The sequence below is a fragment of the Leucoraja erinacea genome, chromosome 6 (assembly GCF_028641065.1).
Source record: "Leucoraja erinacea ecotype New England chromosome 6, Leri_hhj_1, whole genome shotgun sequence".
NCBI classification, from domain to species: Eukaryota; Metazoa; Chordata; class Chondrichthyes; order Rajiformes; family Rajidae; genus Leucoraja; species Leucoraja erinaceus.
In genome coordinates this window covers 46,794,181-46,813,961 of record NC_073382.1, presented here as the reverse complement: position 1 = coordinate 46,813,961, position 19,781 = coordinate 46,794,181, and the positions used below count along the sequence as shown (strand labels likewise).

Below are 19,781 nucleotides of genomic sequence, written 5' to 3'. Positions count from 1 at the left end.
CGTTCTCTATGGCAACAATGTATTTGAGCATTGGGCATTGTGACATCACACGATGGAACGTTCACCATGGGCTGGGGCTCCTGCAAAGGCATATGTAAATGAATCCATTCCGATTGGACATATGTGAACATTGGGCATTGTGACATCACACGATGGAACGTTCATCAGGGGCTGGGGCTGGTGCTGCTTCTATGGGTGAGAAGCCAGTTTATTTTTAGAAATATTGAGGTGAGGGGGGGGGAGGTAAAGGATTTGATTAAAAACGTGTACTTAAACACGACGAAATGTAATGAGGAGCGGATACTTTGAAAGAAAAGTGAAATCTCTACCGAAATGGAAAAGATGTCGGCGATTCTGCGTCCGGTTTCGGAGTTGCAGGGAATCAAAGGAAGAAACGCGGCCGGAAGCCGTACATGCAAATGGATCCATTCCGATTGGACATCTGCGAGCGCCGGGCATCGTGATTGGACGTCTGCGAGCATCGGGCATTGTGACAACGCACGGCGGGAACGAATCGAAAGGCAGGAAGGGCGCCGGACGGCAGGCGGTCGGATGGGACGAGAGTTTTATATATATAATAGATAATTAGTCATTAATGATCACAGGAAAATTACTCCATTTATTGTAAAATTTGATATTCTTATCTGGTTTGACACGTAGCCATAGAGCTGCAGAGCGTGGAAACAGGCCCTTCGGCCCACCATGTCCATGCTGACCAAATTTCCACATCGAGCTAGTCCCATTTGTCTATTTGATCAATATTCCCCTAAACATTTCATTCCATATATTTGTCCAAATGTCTGGCTTCAGATAACTCCAGACTCATTTGACTTTGAACATGCTCTCTTGAATGGTCTAGCAAGCCATGTAATTATAGGCGGCTCGCCACCAGCTTCTCATGGAGCTTTTCAGGGTGGACTATAATGGAGTGAAGGCCCTGACCTGTGCTGTACTGTTCTATGTTCTAATTGGTCCATTGCTTATTTGGCCTGCTGCATTAAAGAAAATAATTAAGAATTCTACACACCGATCTACACATTTTGTATTTATTTTGTCACAATTAATGTCGAAATTCCCTACTATTTAGCCATCCAGAAATGTGTTTATTTATTTATGGACACTCTTTAATCTCAGACCCAATGAGCCAAGATGCTAGAAGCTGCATTTCTACAAATCTTCTCTGCCACACATCATAAATACTACCTTGCTCATTTTTATACACGAGCCACAGGACTGCTGGCAATCATGTAGTTTCAATCTAGAAGTTCCAACCTTAAAGATTATTTTTTAATATCTTTCCTATGATCCTGTAATCTAGCTGAAAGACCTCATCCCTCTTTCTGTCAACATTGTTGTGGTGCATCACCATATCAAACACTGTCACATTGTGCATCACAAGGTAACTATCAGACATTTTCCACCACCTCTTGTTAATACATCCCTTATGAATGACATGGAAACAAGTTCTGGGTACAAGCACAACTTATGCAATTCTACATATATTGAGAACCATCAACATTTAATTATTCAACATAAACTCACTGCGAGGCTGTTTTCTCTTTGAAACCCATGATTTCAAATGTTAGTTTCTCTGCACCTCCTGATATCCAATATCATATTAGTTTTCCTTAAACATAACAATAATGGAGGTCCTTATTACTGGTATTGCAGTAACTTTGATGAAGTATATTGTTATTTAAAATTTACAGCTATTAGAAAACATATGTGCCAGGAATTTCTTTGGATCAACCGCAGAACACTAACATAAATCTTTATTCTTAATCAGATTTCCATATTAAACAATTGGGAAATTACTTAAGAAATTCCTTACTATTAAATTATTATTACTATTGTATTAAAAATGTCTCACATTACAAAGGTAAATTCCCAATAGTATACTCTGTAACACCAATGCAATTTTGAAGAGTTGTATAACTCAGAAGCAATATTTGGATGGTTGGTATAATTAAAGTAAATATTACTTTTTACTAGGCTACTGCTCAAAATACGTACTTAAAAAAAAAATTTAAACTTGAGAAAAAATGTCCTTCATCGTTTCAAAGGAATACTGAAATAGAATTGGAAAGAGATCAGTATCCCTTGAAGAGATATTTATTTTTTATTGTTCTCTGCACCAGTGGTAGAAAATGATTCCTGATAATGAAATGTGAACAGTTTTCCTTGCAAGCATAGAAGAAATACCCCAACTATCAGCTCTTTAATTTTACTTAATAATTAAACCATTTCTAAAACATAAATGACAAACATTTGTCATCAGCATATCCAGGTGCATTTTGAATTTTTATTGTCAACCTCAACTGCAGCACGGCGGCACTATGGGAGAGTTGCTGCCTTACAACGCCAGAGACCTGGGTTCGATCCTGACTACAGATGCTGTTTGTACAGAGTTTGCACGTTCTCCCCGTGACCTGCATGGGTTTGCACCGAGATCTTCGGTTTCTTCCCACACTCCAAAGACGTACAGGTTTGTAGGTTAATTGGTTTGATATAAATGTAAATTGTCCCTCATGTGTGTAGGATAGTTAATGTGCGGGATTTGCTGGTCGGTGCAGACTCGGTGGGCCGAAGGGCATGTTTCCGCGCTGTATCTCTAAACTGAACTACTCACTGATTTCCTTAATGCTTCCTTCCAATGCAAGGTCCTCCTGGTCAGCTTCATCTGTGCAAACTGATGCTGCTGTGGCAAAGCTGCTGCATCCCACAGTTGCCACTTCAAGCTGTAATTGGTCTGCATCAGATGGTGGATGATCTTCTTCCCCTAAAACGGTGGACTTGCTCTCACATACATTCTCAGTTCCACTAGACTCGTGAATTTCTAAAGCAGCCCTGTGGTTGGAAGCTCCACAGCACCTAAATTAAAGCAGAAAATGTAATATGTCAGCTAGTTTTGAAAGATACAAACGATAGGACATGCAAAATTCTTAAAAATTCAGTTATTTAGGAAACCTACGCAATAAACCCAATGAGCAAAGGTTATGAGGAGAAGGCCAGGGCTCAAAATTAACGGTTGCCCGGGTGCCATTGACCACCCAAAGTGCCGCCGGGCAACCTAAACACCGAGTCATTTTGACTGCAGATACTGGTTTATACTGATAGACACAAAAAACTGAAGTAACTCAGCAGGTCAGGCAGCATCTCTGGAGAAAAGGAACGTGACGTTTCGTGTCGGTGGGGGCTGTATTGCGGGGCAAGGATACTAGGTGCGTGGTGACGAAGGGTCGGAGCGAATGACGGGCCCCGAACAGCGGCAGCAGCGGCCATGACAGCGGCTCCACCGCCTTCTCCTCCCACACAACGCCCGCCCTGATAGTGGCCGCTGCTTGCAAATCTGCCAACGGCACTTTCAAAACAACTCCTCTCGCACGCAGAGGCCGGGAGTAGGGATGGAGGGAGGGAGGGGAGAGGCCTCCTTCCGCCGTCTGAAGCAGCTGCACCAAAGATCCTATAGCTATAGGATCTTTGAGCTGCACCTCTTGGCCCCGCACCTCACTGTTGGCCTGCGGAGGAGGTGAGGCGGTGGCGAGGAGATCCCAACAGCCTCCCCCTTTGGCGGCATCACTTGGCGTTGGACTGGGACAGCCAAGGCAGCGGGGCGATGTTGTCCCAGGAGCGCTGACCTTCCTTCCTCCCCACCTCCTCTGCCCCTTCCCCTCTCTCTCTCTCTCTTGTATGCCCCCCACCACACTCCCCCCTTATCCTGAGACCCCTCCTCTCCATCCCGCACTGATCCCCATTCCCGCCTCTATTCAGTCCTCACTGACTTCCCTTGTGCTCCCTCCCCATCTCCCCCCCCACCCCCCCAATCTATTCATCACCCTACCCACCTCGCATTGATTTTCCTGCCACCCCCCCATCCATCCTACACTAGTCCCCCAATTCATCCTGTACTGACCCCCCTTCCCATCCATCCTGCACTTCTCCCCCCATTCATACTGTACTGATCCACCCATTCATCCCGTACTGACCCACCCTCCATTTACCCTGCACCGATCCCCCCATCCATCCTGTAGTGATCTCTCCATTCATCTTTTACTGATTCACCCATTCATCCTGTACTGATCCCCTCATTCATCCTGTAGTGATCTCCCATTCATCCCGTACTGATCCTCATTCATCCCGCACTGATCTCCCATCCATCCTATACTGATCCCCATTCATCCTGTAGTGATCATCCATTCATCCTGCACAGACCCTCCGATCCACACTATCCTGACCGCCTCCCCCCCATTCATCCTGTACTGATTCCCCCCCATTCATCCTGTGCTGATCACCCCCATTCAAGAATGGGGAGAACAGTCTGAAGGGTCTCGACCCGAAACATTAACTGTTTCCTTCACTCCATGGATGCTGCCTCACCCGCTGAATTTCTCCAGCATTTTTGTCTACCCCCATCCATCCCGTACTGATCCCCCCCTTCAATACCACTGACATCCCCCGTGCTCTCCCCTCACAATTTTACAGTACATATTCCAACCAACACGTACTAATTCACCTGCCTCAATTCATCCATTCCGCACCGATTGCCTTCTCAACCCCCCCCACGCCATCTATCCACCCCGCACTGATTCACACTCCCTCTGACCCTATTGTGCTGGAAATGTCTTGGAAATGAGCGAACATTGACTATGTTTGATAACGGAATGCAATCAAATGTGTTTTAATTCACAATGTTATTATTTGTTTTAGTCCATAATGATGAATTAATTAAATTGTGAACACGTAAAACATTAAAACCGGTGTTCGATTGTCACTGCTACCGTTGACACGTTATTACAGAAATCAATGCTCTTAATATGGAGTATCAATACTGTAGTTATTCACAACTATACGTTGGATTTATCCGGTTTTACTTCTACAGTCGGTCATATACATCACAAAATACTAGACAAAGTGGGACCCATTGGGTCCCGTCCTCTCAATGCGGGGGGGGGGGGGGGGGGGGGGGGGTGCGGAGTCACACACATACTAACCACCCTCCACACACACAGAAACTAACCACCACCCCCACACACACCAACCAACCACCCATCTTGATATTATATTAATATTATTAATTTGATCCTTTTACCCCATCCCTGCCGTATCCACTCACGCATAGTATCCAACTTGCAGGCGCGTCTAGAGAGGGAGAGGTAGGGGAGGTAGAGAGAGAGAGGACAGAGAGAGAGAGTGGGCAGAGAGAGATGGCGCAGAGACAGAGAGAATGACAGAGAGAGAGAGAGAGCAAGGGACAGAGAGAGAGAGGGGGAGAGAGAGGGAGAGAGAGAGAGAGAGAGGCAGAGAGATGGGAACGAGGGGGAGAGAGGGGGGGGGAGAGGGGGAGGGAGAGGGGGGAGAGAGGGAGGGGGAGAGCGAGGGGGGAGAGGGAAGGGGGGAGGGATTGGAGGGAAGAGGGGGGGAGGGAAGAGAGAGGGGGGGAGGGGGAGAGAGGGGGATACGGGGGAGGAGAGAGAGGGAGGCGGGGGAGGAAGAGAGAGGCCCGGGGAGGGAGAGAGAGGCAGGGGGGAGAGAGGGGGGAGAGCGGGGGGAGGAGAGGGGTGAGGGAGGGGGGGATGAGGGAGGGATGGGGGGAGAGAGGGGAGGAGGGTTGGGGGGAGGGAGGGGGGAGTAGGAAGGGGGGTAGAGGGGAGGAGGGAAGAGGGGGGAGGGGGAGGGAGAGGGGAGAGGGGGACAGGCGAGGGGAGGGGCGGTGGGGGGGGAGGGAGGGGGAGAGAGGGGGAAGGGGAGAGGGAGGGTGGAGCAGGAGAGGGGGATGGAAGAGAGGCCTGGAGGGGGGGGGGGCGGCCAGCGGCAGCGGCATCACACACGCACTAACCACACCCCCCCCCCCCACACCCATACACACTACACTAACCACCCCCATTGATATATTAATATTATTCATTCGCTCCTTTTTTACCCCATCCCCCGCCCTATCCACTCACGCATAGCCCCCAACTCGCAGAGGGAGAGGGAGAGGGAGGGCAGAGAGAGAGAGAGCAGATAGGCATATGGGACTAGGGGAGATTATGTGTTCGGCACGGACTAGAAGGGTCGAGATGGCCTGTTTCCGTGCTGTAATTGTTATATGGTTATATGGTTATAGAGAGAGGGCAAATAGAGAGAGAGGGCAGATAGAGAGAGAGGGCAGAGAGAGAGAGAGGGCAGAGGTCAGAAAGGGCAGAGAGAGGGCAGAGACAGAGAGAGGGCAGAGGGGCAGAGAGAGAGAGGGCAGAGGGGCAGAGAGGGCAGAGGGCAGAGACAGAGGGCGGGCAGAGGGCAGAGACAGAGAGAGGGCAGAGAGAGAGAAGGCAGAGACAGAGAGAGGGCAGAGGGGCCGAGAGAGGGAGAGAGAGAGAGCGGGCAGAAAGAAAGAGGGGGCAAAGAGAGAGAGAGAGAGGGGGCAGAGAGACAGGGGGCAGAGAGGCAGAGGTCAGACCGATTGTTATGGATCACTGAAGCCATGAGGCAAAAGCCCCACCAGCTATGCCAGTCTGCACTACTGTGATGAAAGTTGAGAGGTATATCTGACAAATTTACCCCATTGCAAATTTGTTTCTTATACCTCCCCTCATGATTCTCCTTATATATTTTTTACAGCTTTTGCATGGTCTTTTTGGAGTCTAACCTCTTGTTTCAAGTCAACTAATTATACATGAAGATAGACACAAAAAGCTGGAGTAACTTAGTGGGACAGGCAGCATCTCTGGAGAGAAGGAATGCGTGACGTTTCGGGTCGAGACCCTTCTTCAGCTGGTTAGGGATAAGTGAAACAAGAGATACGGACACTTACGTAAGAATGCTGTTCATCGATTACAGCTCAGCATTCAACACCATTATACCCTCTAAACTGATCACCAAACTCGGTAACCTGGGCATCGACCCCTCCCTCTGCAACTGGATACTGGACTTTCTAATCAACAGACCCCAGTCTGTTAGGTTAGACAAGCACACCTCTTCAACCCTCACCTTGAACACCGGCGTTCTACAGGGCTGTGTGCTGAGCCCCCCTCCTCTACTCCCTCTTCACCTACGACTGCACACCTGTACATGGTACTAACACCATCATCAAGTGTGCAGATGATGCAACGGTGATTGGCCTCATCAGCAACAACGATGAGTCGGCCTATAGGGAGGAGGTCCAGCTCCTAGAAGCATGGTGCGCTGACAACAACCTGGCCCTTAACTCCAAGAAGACCAAGGAGCTCATTGTAGACTTCAGGAAGTCTAGGGGCGGCATACACACCTCCATCCACATCAACGGGACGGAGGTGGAACGTGTTTCCAGCTTCAGGTTCCTGGGGGTCAACATCTCCGATGACCTCTCTTGCGCCCACAATACCTCAACTCTGATCAAGAAGGCTCACCAGCGTCTCTTCTTCCTGAGGAGACTGAAGAAGGTCCATCTGTCTCCTCAGATCCTGGTGAACTTCTACCGCTGCACCATCAAGAGCATCCTTACCAACTGTATCACAGTATGGTATGGCAATGCATTTCGTTGTCTCTGTACTGTACACTGACAATGACAATTAAAATTGAACCTGAATCTGAATCTGAATCTGAATCAACTGCTCTGTCTCCGACCGGAAAGCACTGCAGAGGGTGGTGAAAATTGCCCAACGCATCACTGGTTCCTCGCTCCCCTCCATTGAGTCTGTCCAAAGCAAGCGTTGTCTGCGAAGGGTGCTCAGCATCGCCAAGGACTGCTCTCACCCCAACCATGGACTGTTTACCCTCCTAGCATCCGGGAGGCGCTACAGGTCTCTCTGTTGCTGGACCAGCAGGTCCAGGAACAGCTTCTTCCCTGCGGCTGTCACACTATTCAACAATGTACCTCGGTGATTGCCAGTCACCCCCCCCCCCCCCCCCCCACCCCCTCCCGGACACTCCTCCCACAGGAAAAACACTATGACTGTATGCATGTAAATAGATTTATTTATTGAAATCATATTCTATGTCGCTCTTCCAGGGAGATGCTAACTCCATTTCGTTGTCTCTGTACTGTACACTGACAATGCCAATTAAAGTTGAATCTGAATCTGAATCTGATGTGGAAAGATAAAGAACAATGAATGAAAGATATGCATAAAAGTAACAATGATAAAGGAAACAGGCCGTTTGTAAGCTGTTTGGAGGGTGAAAATGAGCAACAAGTGCGACTTGGGTGGGGAGGGATAGAGAGAGAGGGAATGCCGGGGCTACCTGAAGTGAGAGAAATCAATACTCATTCCCCTGGCCTGTGAGCTGCCCAAGCGAAATACAGTGACAATACGCTACAGAGGCAAATAAATAAATGATGGGTCTTTGTCCCAAACATTATTGAGGGCACTGTATGAGATGCTGTTCCACCAATTTGCATTTAGCCTCACTCTGACATGTCCAGCAACCGGGTGATCAGGTTGGTTCAGGCGGACTGAGTGAAGGTGTTCCGCGAAACGCCCAGTCTACGTTTGGTCTCGCTGATGTATAAAAGTCCACATCTTGAACAACGGATACGGTAGATAACGTTGGAGGAGGTGCAAGTGAACCTCTGCCTAACCTGAAAGGACTGTCGGGGTCGAGGGAGGAGGTAAAGCAACAGATGTTGCTTCTTCTGCGGTTGCAGGGGAAGGTACATTGGCAGGGTGTGGTTTGGGTGGGAAGGGATAAGTTAACCAGGAAGTTGCGGGGGCAGTGGTCTCTGCGGAAGGCGGCGGAAATGGGTGGTGATGGGAAAATGTGGCTAGTGCTGGGATCCCGTTGGAGGTGGCAGATATTTCGGAGGATGTATGCTGATGGGGTGGAAGGTATGGACTAGGGGGTATAACACTAGGGGAAGGGGGAGCAAGGACGGAGCTGCGGGGTACCAAGGAGACACGAGTGAGGGCCTCACCTATGATGGGAGAGGGGATACCCCCGTTTCCTAAACAATTAGGACATCTCGGATGTTCTAATATGGGACACTTCATCTTGGGCGCTGACGGAGGAATTGGGAGTAGGGGATAGAGTCTTTGCAGATAGCAGGGTGGGAAGAAGTGTAGTCGAGATAGTTGTGGGGGTCAGTGGGCTTGTAATAGACGTCAGTCAATAGTCTATTTCCTGTGATGGAGACTGTGAAATCAAGAAAGGGGAGGGAGGTCAGAGATGGTCCAAGTAAATTTGAGTGCAGGATGTAAATTGATGGTGAAGTTGATGAAGTTCATGAGTTCTGCATGCATGGGTGCAGGAGGTAGCATTGATGCAGTCATCAATATAATGGAGATAGAGTTCGAGGATAGGACCAGTGTACGCCTGGAACAGGAATTGTTCAACGTACCCTACAAAGGGGCAGGCATAGCTGGGGCCCATGCAGGTGCCCATTGCTACGCCTTGGAGGAAGTGGGAGGAGTCAAAGAAGAAGTTGTTGAGGGTGGGGATCAGCTCCGCTAGGTGGAGTAGAGTGTTAGTAAAGGGAAATTGGATGGTTCTGCGGTCGAGGAAGAAACGGAGGGCTTTAAGGCCTTCCTGGTGGGGGATGGAGGTGTAGAGTGACTGAACATCCATAGTAAAGATGAGGGAGTGAGAGCTCGGAAAGCTGAAGTTATGAAAGAGACGAAGGGCATGTGAGGTATCTTGAACATAGGTCGGGAGATTGGACCAGGGGGAATAGGGTGGAGTTGAGGCACGTGGAAATCATTTCCATGGGACAGGAGCCGGCAGAAACAATCGGCATGCCAGGGCAGTTGTGTTTGTGGAAGGTGAAAACGGGCTGTGCGGGGCTGGGACACTATAAAGTTGGAGGCTGGGGAAGGCAGACACCCAGAAGTGATGAAATCAGTAATGGTGTTTGAGATTAAGGCCTGGTGCTCATGTGTGGGATCATGGTCCAAGGATAAGTAGGATGAGGTGCCTGAGAGTTGTCACCTGGCCTCAGCCCGGTCGAGGTCAGAGTGCCAGACTACCACAGCGCCTCCCTTGGCGGCAGGTTTGATTTTCAAAATGTAAAGAAATTCTGTTTTTCAGTTTTGTGTATTTTATTTATTAACTATTGATTGCAGATTTACAATCAGAGCCAAGTTTAAGATATAACGGCAAGGTCATTTAGCACAAGACACATAAAAGCATTGTGAACATTATCAATAACTGGCATTTCATTAGGGATTGCTTGTCATCCTTAAAATACTTTTCTTTCCTTGGACTTCAGAGGTACAGAAGGAGATAAAGTATAACTTCACAACATTATTGTCTATGACTAACACATCAAACATCTTGCACTGGATCTATGAAACATGGTGTTAAAGTGAAGAAGTACAACGTAGCAAAGACAAGCGGAAAGCAAGAGGATTGGGTAATGTTTAAAGAACAACAGAAGATAACTAAAAAGACAATACGGGAAGAAAAGATGGGGTATGAAGGTAAGCTAGCCAAGAATATAAAGCAGGATATAAAAGCTTCTTTAGGTATGTGAAGAGGAAAAAATTAGTTAAGACCAAAGTTGGACCCTTGAAGACTGAAAAAGGTGAATTTATTATGGGGAACAAGGAAATGGCAGATGAGTTGAACAGGTACTTTGGATCTGTCTTCACTAAGGAGGACACAAACAATCTTCCTGATATAGTAGTGGCCAGAGGATCTGGAGTGACAGAGGAACTGAAGGAAATCCACATTAGGCAGGAAATGGTGTTGGATAGACTGATGGGACTGATGGCTGATAAATCCCCAGGGCCTGATGGTTTGCATCCCAGGGTACTTAAGAAAGTGGCTCTAGAAATCGTGGATGCATTGGTGATAACTTTCCAATGTTCTATAGACTCAGGATCAGTTCCTGTGGATAGGTGGGTAGCTAATGTAATCCCACTTTTTAAGAAAGGCGGGAGAGATAAAACAGGGAATTATAGACCAGTTAGCCTGACATCGATGGTGGGGAAGCTGCTGCAGTCAATTATAAAAGATGAGATAGCCGAATATTTGGATAGCAGTAACAGGATCGGTCCGAGTCAGCCTGGAATTACGAAGGGGAAATCATGCTTGACTAATCTTATGGAATTTTTTGAAGATGTAACTAGGAAAATGGACAAGGGAGAGCCAGTGGTTGTAGTGTACCTGGACTTTCAGAAAGCATTTGATAAGGTCCCACATAGGAGATTAGTGGGCAAAATGATGGCACATGGTATTGGGGGCAGAGTGCTGACATGGATAGAGAAGTGGTTGGCAGACAGGAAACAAAGAGTAGGGATTAACGGGTCCCTTTCAGAATGGCAGGCGGTGACTAGTGGGGTACCGCAAGGCTCGCTGCTGGGACCGCAGCTACAGTATTTACAATTTACATCAATGATTTAGATGAAGGGATTCAAAGTCACATTAGCAATTTGCAGATGACACAAAGCTGGGTAGCAGTGTGAACTTTAACACCATGTTTCATAGATCCAGTGCACGATGTTTGATGTGTTAGTCATAGACAATAATGTTGTGAAGTTATACTTTATCTCCTTCTGTACCTCTGAAGTCCAAGGAAACAAAAGTATTTTAAGGATGACAAGCAATCCCTAATGAAATGCCAGTTATTGATAATGTTCACAATGCTTTTATGTGTCTTGTGCTAAATGACCTTGCCATTATATCTTAAACTTGGCTCTGATTGTAAATCTGCAATCAATAGTTAATAAATAAAATACACAAAACTGAAAAACAGAATTTCTTTACATTTTGAAAATCTAACCTGCCGCCAAGGGAGGCGCCGTGGTAGTCTGGCACTCTGACCTCGACCGGGCTGAGGCCAGGTGACAACTCTCAGACACCTCATCCTACTTATCCTTGGACCATGATCCCACACATGAGCACCAGGCCTTAATCTCAAACACCATTACTGATTTAATCACTTCTGGGTGTCTGCCTTCCCCAGCCTCCAACTTTATAGTGTCCCAGCCCCGCACAGCCCGTTTTCACCTTCCACAAACACAACATGCCGATTGTTTCTGCCTGCTCCTGTCCCATGGAAATGATTTCCACGTGCCTCAACTCCACCCTATCCCCCCTGGTCCAATCTCCCGACCTATGTTCAAGATACCTCACATGCCCTTCGTCTCTTTCATAACTTCAGCTTTCCGAGCTCTCACTCCCTCATCTTTACCATGGATGTTCAGTCACTCTACACCTCCATCCCCCACCAGGAAGGCCTTAAAGCCCTCCGTTTCTTCCTCGACCGCAGAACCATCCAATTTCCCTTTACTAACACTCTACTCCACCTAGCGGAGCTGATCCCCACCCTCAACATCTTCTTCTTTGACTCCTCCCACTTCCTCCAAGGCGTAGCAATGGGCACCTGCATGGGCCCCAGCTATGCCTGCCCCTTTGTAGGATACGTTGAACAATTCCTGTTCCAGGCGTACACTGGCCCTATCCTCGAACTCTATCTCCATTATATTGATGACTGCATCAATGCTACCTCCTGCACCCATGCAGAACTCATGAACTTCATCAACTTCACCATCAATTTACATCCTGCACTCAAATTTACTTGGACCATCTCTGACCTCCCTCCCCTTTCTTGATTTCACAGTCTCCATCACAGGAAATAGACTATTGACTGACGTCTATTACAAGCCCACTGACCCCCACAACTATCTCGACTACACTTCTTCCCACCCTGCTATCTCCAAAGACTCTATCCCCTACTCCCAATTTCTCCGTCAGCGCCCAAGATGAGGTGTCCCATATTAGAACATCCGAGATGTCCTAATTGTTTAGGAAACGGGGGTATCCCCTCTCCCATCATAGGTGAGGCCCTCACTCGTGTCTCCTTGGTACCCCGCAGCTCCGTCCTTGCTCCCCCTTCCCCTAGTGTTATACCCCCTAGTCCATACCTTCCACCCCATCAGCATACATCCTCCGAAATATCTGCCACCTCCAACGGGATCCCAGCACTAGCCACATTTTCCCATCACCACCCATTTCCGCCTTCCGCAGAGACCACTGCCCCCGCAACTTCCTGGTTAACTTATCCCTTCCCACCCAAACCACACCCTGCCACCCTGCAACCGCAGAAGAAGCAACATCTGTTGCTATACCTCCTCCCTCGATCCCGACAGTCCTTTCAGGTTAGGCAGAGGTTCACTTGCACCTCCTCCAACGTTATCTACCGTATCCGTTGTTCAAGATGTGGACTTTGATACATCAGCGAGACCAAACGTAGACTGGGCGTTTCGCGGAACACCTTCACTCAGTCCGCCTGAACCAACCTGATCACCCGGTTGCTGGACAGTTTAAATCTCCTTCCCATTCCACACAGACCTTTATGACCTCGGTCTCCACCCTTGTCAGAGTGAGGCTAAATGCAAATTGGTGGAACAGCATCTCATACAGTGCCCTCAATAATGTTTGGGACAAAGACCCATCATTTATTTATTTGCCTCTGTAGCGTATTGTCACTGTATTTCGCTTGGGCAGCTCACAGGCCAGGGGAATGAGTATTGATTTCTCTCACTTCAGGTAGCCCCAGCATTCCCTCTCTCTCTATCCCTCCCCCACCCGTCGCACTTGTTCCTCATTTTCACCCTCCAAACAGCTTACAAATGGCCTGTTTCCTTTATCATTGTTACTTTTATGCATATCTTTCATTCATTGTTCTTTATCTCTCCACATCAGATTCAGATTCAGATTCAACTTTAATTGGCATTGTCAGTGTACAGTACAGAGACAACGAAATGGAGTTAGCATCTCCCTGGAAGAGCGACATAGAATATGATTTCAATAAATAAATCTATTTACATGCATACAGTCATAGTGTTTTTCCTGTGGGAGGAGTGTCTGGGAGGGGGGGTCACCGAGGGTGATTGGCAGTCACCGAGGTACATTGTTGAGTAGTGTGACAGCCGCAGGGAAGAAGCTGTTCCTGGACCTGCTGGTCCGGCAACAGAGAGACCTGTAGCGCCTCCCGGATGGTAGGAGGGTAAACAGTCCATGGTTGGGGTGAGAGCAGTCCTTGGCGATGCTGAGCGCCCTTCGCAGACAACGCTTGCTTTGGACAGACTCAATGGAGGGGAGTGAGGAACCGGTGATGCGTTGGGCAATTTTCACCACCCTCTGCAGTGCTTTCCGGTCGGAGACAGAGCAGTTGCCATACCATACTGTGATACAGTTGGTAAGGATGCTCTTGATGGTGCAGCGGTAGAAGTTCACCAGGATCTGAGGAGACAGATGGACCTTCTTCAGTCTCATCAGGAAGAAGAGTGAACTGTGAGGAGGATGCTATGAGAATGCAAGGTGACTTGGACAGGTTGGGGGAGTGGGCAGATGCATGGCAGTTGAAGCTTAATACGGATAAATGTGAGGTTATCCACGTTGGTAGCAAAAACAGGAAGGCAGATTACTATCTAAATGGCGTCAAGTTGGGAAAAGGGGAAGTACAATGGGATCTGGGGGTCCTTGTACATAAGTCTATGAAAGTAAGCATGCAGGTACAGCAGGAAGTGAAGAAAGTGAATGGCATGTTGGCCTTTATAACAAGAGGAATCGAATATAGGAGCAAAGAGGTCCTTCTGCAGTTGACAGAGCCCCAGTGAGACCACACCTGGAGTATTGTGTGCAGTTTTGGTCCCCTAATTTGAAGAAGGACATTCTTGCTATTAAGGAAGTGCAGCATAGGTTTACAAGGTTAATTCCCAGGATGGCAGGACTGTCATATGCTGAGAGAATGGAACAGCTGGGATTGTACACTCTTGAGTTTAGAAGGATGAGAGGTTCTCATTGAAACATATAAGATTGTTAAGGGTTTGGACACGCTAGAGGCAGGAAACATGTTCTCGATGTTGGGGGAGTCCAGAACCAGGGGCCATAGTTTAAGAATAAGGCGTAAGCCATTTAAAACGGAGACGAGGAAACACTTTTTCTCACAGAGTGGTGAGTCTGTGGAATTCTCTGCCTCAGAGAATTAAAGTGCCATAAGTATCCGTTTTAATCAAAGTTATTGCATGGATTTTTGCAAGTGTGCATGAATACATTAACTTCGAATTAACTTCATTAATTGTTTACTTCAAAATTATGGCACTATAGCGCAGGTTCTCTGGATGCTTTCAAGAGAGAGCTACATAGAGCTCTTAAAAATAGCGGAGTCAGGGGATATGGGGAGAAGGCAGGAATGGGGTACTGTTTGGGGATGATCAGCCACGATCACATTGAATGGCAGTGCTGGCTCAAAGGGCTGAATGGCCCACTCCTGCAACTATTGTCTATTGATGAATCTTCCAGTTATATTTTCTTTTTTGAAAAAAGATTTATCTTTATAGGGGATGTTAAACTTCTTGAAGGGACTTCCATTGATGCGTCGATTTGAGATTCATGCTTAGAATTTAGAGTGTTGACCATGTACTCCAGGCACATAACTTGGCTTTCCTCCAATTTCATTTAAATTCAGATAAGGCAGAGTTCTGCTGGTGTCCCAAGTACCATTTACTCCTTAACCAACATCAATATAGATTATTTAATGATTTTTGCATTGGTGATTGTGAGACATTGATTGTGGAAGTTGGTTATGCAATTGTCCATCTTACACCAAGTTATCACGACAGGGACCCTCGTGTTCAAGCAACGAAAATTATCTGGAAAATAAGTAGCTAATTTTTGTGCTGATAATACAACTGGCAATGCCACATTTCAAAAGGGCATGCAACATAAAACATCACCAGGCAAATTCCCCTCCAATTTTAATGGATATATTCCTGGGTGGGTGAGTAACTAATCGCTCCAATGCCAACAGCATCCACATTCACACATGCTAATTGGATCTCAACAAAAATAATTATCTTCAGACTGAGTGCGGTAGTTACATGAATCCTCTCCGCCATAATTACTCAGGGCTTCCATGAAAATAGACAACTAAAAAAACCCGACAGAAAATAAAGTTACAAAAGGGAAGGGTTCAAATGAGGTTTCAGTAGGCCACGAGGCAAGTGAAACTTGGGACCTGATAAAATAATAATTCTTGTATTATTTTTGTAACAGATTAAAAACCTCCTTTGGGATAATCAGTCTGTAGAAGATCAACGAACCATGGCAAATATTTTCCATGATTACAGCCATGTTTGCACACATCCACTCTGGATTAATAATTCAGATCACCTATCTGAACTCTTACAACTTACTTTTCAAATATTGAGGACATTAAAAAGAATATAAGCTGCTCACGAAGAATTCACATGATAATTAAAGTGCCATGAGTATCCGTTTTAATCAAAGTTATTGCATGGATTTTTGCAAGAGTGCTTGAATACATTAACTTCGAATTAATTTCATTAATTGTTTACTTCAAAATTATGGCCCTATAGAGCAGGTTTAGTTTTAGTATTATTATTGTTAATAGTATTATTATTTTAGTTTTAGTATTATTATTACCAAGGTACAGTGGAAATCTTTGTTTTGCAGGCTATCCAAACAGATCAGATATACCATTCATTGATCCAATTAGTTCAAACACAGTACAAATAGGGAGAGATACAGAGTGCAAAATATAGTTTTCAGCAGCTACACATAAACATACATTACCCACCTGTGAATCATTGCTTTAATATGGTTTTTCTGCCACTGAAGAATTTACAGACTTTACCAATCTGTTTTCTGTTTTTCAAGTTATCTTACCTGTATTTGAGATGTGCTTCCAAGTCACAGCGCTGCATCACTTCATGACAATTATTTTCAAAGGGACAGGACACCAGGAGTTTATCGAGAAGTTTGTGAACAAGAATGCTGGATTTTTTGCACAAGTTAAAGTGAAGCTGTTTGCGGTCTAATGGACAGAAGTCTTTCTGTCTCAAAAAATTCTGGAGGCACTTATAGCAAAATGTATGTCCACAGGGTGTATCCAGTGGCTGCAACAACGGCTGGAGACAAATATGGCAGACGAGGTCATCATCCACTTCATGTTGGTAATTGTACAGATGATTCTCTTGAGTCCAGTGCTGCTGACCACATGCAAAACATAATGGGTTTACAGTGGACTCCTGCTCCACTACATCAGTGTCACCATTGGTAGTACTCATGGTAACTAAATTTGGCACAGCTATCAGTTATTCGTCTAGTCATCAGTTCATGGTCAGATATTCACATTAAATCTACCCTTGTCCCAGCAATCCCAGAGCCTCATTGTTCTGTGGGGGAAGAAAAAAATCATAACGTTAATTTTCAACAACGCATATAGCTTCCTTATTCAATTATTTTGACCTTATTCATTTACTAAGGAAGATAAATTTATGGGGGTCAGACATGAATGCTTTCATTAAAGAATAAAAACATTTAAAGGTGATCTCTCAATGGATGCATTGCTCTTGCTGACATCCAAGTAGCTTACCATTCTCTTCAAGAGGTCTAATATGGAATTGTGTGGAGAATTAAGCAAAATTGTACTTGCTTCATGGAAGATTTTACTACTGTCTGGCTATCAGTAGGTGTGGGGAAGTGAGAACATGTGGGCAAATAGTCATAGAATTACATCATAAGTATAGGTTGAAGAGATGGTATCATAAATCTGGTGGCATCACTATCCTTTATCTTGCACTTGCTCCTGTTTCTGAGGATGTTGCTCCACATCCTGTACATTGTGTCTGGTTCATATAGTCTTCTGCACCTCCTCGGCACAGAGTGGCACAAAAGATCTTCTGTTGATCACTTCTACAAGGATTGCAATTAAAAAAAAAATAATGCATTTACAGTTATTTTTTAACTGAGGGGGGGGGGGGGGGCTGGGGGGGGGGGGGAGAGGAGGAGAGAGGGTGTGAAGTGGGGAGAGAGAGGAGGGGGAAGAGAGGGCCGCTGCCCCGAGACTGCTGAACAAAGATCCTATAGCAGAACGGAGCTGTAGAATCTTTGTTCTGCAGAACTTTCTCGATCTTTCTGCGTCTTTAATCCACAGCGGTGGGGCCAGGAGGCAGGTGGGCCTGGATTGGTGGGCATGTGGGCATTGTGATGTCAGCAGCTGGCAAGCGACGATTTATATATATTTTGAAAAGTGCGTTTTTTTTGTTCTGGGGAAATAATTGACTGAATTTAACGAGGAGTGTATTTATGACATGCAGTGGGGGGGCGGGGCAGGGGGGGGGGGGGGGGGGGGGAAGCGGCATGTGGCATCACACACACTAACTACCACCACCACACACACATGCTGACTACCCCCCTTGATATTATATTAATATTATTAATTTGCTCATTTTACCCCCCATAACCGCGCCCTATCCACTGATGCATAGCCCCCAACTCGCAGGTGCGTCTAGAGAGGGGGGGGGGGGGGGTAGAGAGTGAGGGCAGAGAGAGAATGCGGAGCGACAGAGAGAGAGAGGCAGAGACAGAAGGGCAAGAGACAGAGGGAGAGAGGGGGGGGTGGAGGGAGGGTGGGTGGGTGAGGGGGAGGGTGGGGGAGGAGGGGAGAGAGAGATGGAGAGAGAGTGAGGAGGGGGAGATGGTGAGAAAGTGGGGGGGGGGAGATGGGGGAGAGAGTGGGGAGGGGGAAGGGAGAGAGAGGGGGATGAGGATGGGGGAGGGGAGGAGAGCAGGCAGGGTGAAGGGCGAGACAGGGGTAGCGGAAGGGGGTGGTAGAGGGGGGAGGAGAGGAAGGGTGGGTGAGGGGGGTAGAGAGGGGTGGGGGAAGAGGGGGAGAGAGAGAGAGAGAGAGAGAGAGAGAGGGGAGAGAGGAAGGGGGGGAGAGAGAAGGGGGGGAGAGAGAAGGGGAGGGAGAGAATGGGGGGAGTGGGGGGGAGAGAGGGAGGGAGGGAGGAGGGGGGAGATCTCCCAGTGGGGGAAAGGCACGGGACTCACGCAGCAGTTGTGAAAGGGTGGGAGGGAGGGTTCAAGAGATCTCCCACCCCTGTCCCATCCATTGTGATTGTACATCTGTGAGATGGCACTGTGACTCACGCAGCAGTTTTGATTTTAAAATTTACTCCCTCCCCCCCCCACACACCACCCCAACACCACACACACACACACACACACACACACACACACACACACACACACACACACACACACACACACACACACACACACACACACACACACACACACACACACACACACACACACACACACACACACACACACACACAGCGGGTCCGATTTAAGCTGTCAATGAAGACAGCAATTTATTTTTTTTTAAACTGTCTGAAATTAAAAGTTAATGTTAAGAATTAGTGATGTTAAGTGACAAATAATTAAATTAATTTCAATGAAAACCAATGGAATCTACAACATAGTTTTATGGTTACGGGTTTTGTAGGTTTCGATTTTTTAGATTTTCGTAGAGAGTAGTAGTGTTAGAGGTTAGTTGTTTTTAGTTTTATTAGTTTGTGGTTGTTAGTTAGAGAGTTTAGGGTTAGGTTTTTAGCTTTTTTTGGGTTGTTTGTTTGTTTTTTAGAGGTAGGGGTTAGTAGAGAGTTGGGGTATTGGTTTGGCAGATGTGTTTTGTGTTTTGGTGTTGGTAGTGTTAGAGAGTGGCTTTGTTAGAGTGGTTTGTTTTTTTTTGGTCGTAGTTTTTTTGGGTTTTTTTCAGTGACTGGGGGGGGGGGGGGGGGGGGGGGTTGGGCAGCAGACAGTGGGCCAGGTGCAAAGGCATTGTGAAGTCAGCAGCTGGGCAAACTTAATATTTTTTTTAAATGTCAGTTTGGTGATAAATTTTAGTAAATATCTCTGGAAATAATCGACCAAATTTATAGAGGATTGGATTTTTGAAATCATACGGAAATTTTCTTCCTGAAGATGTAAAAATGTCACTGTTATTGTAATGCCAGCAGCTGGGCAGCGGTCAGATTTTTAGTAAAAGTCAGATTGGTCAACAATTT

General features: G+C 46.7%; 1 protein-coding gene across 2 annotated transcripts in view; it reads right to left on the bottom strand.

The window, feature by feature from the left end:
• Positions 1–19,781, bottom strand: part of lnx2a (ligand of numb-protein X 2a) — a 66,862-nt gene that overhangs the window by 29,797 nt on the left and 17,284 nt on the right. For both annotated transcript variants that reach the window (XM_055636901.1, XM_055636900.1), the window contains exons 2-3: positions 16,591–17,099; positions 2,630–2,871 (exon numbers count right to left, since the gene is read on the bottom strand). In XM_055636901.1, the coding sequence (XP_055492876.1) occupies positions 2,630–2,871; positions 16,591–16,991 (643 nt within the window). In that variant the 5' untranslated portion in view covers positions 16,992–17,099. The remainder of the gene's footprint in view (positions 1–2,629; positions 2,872–16,590; positions 17,100–19,781) is intronic.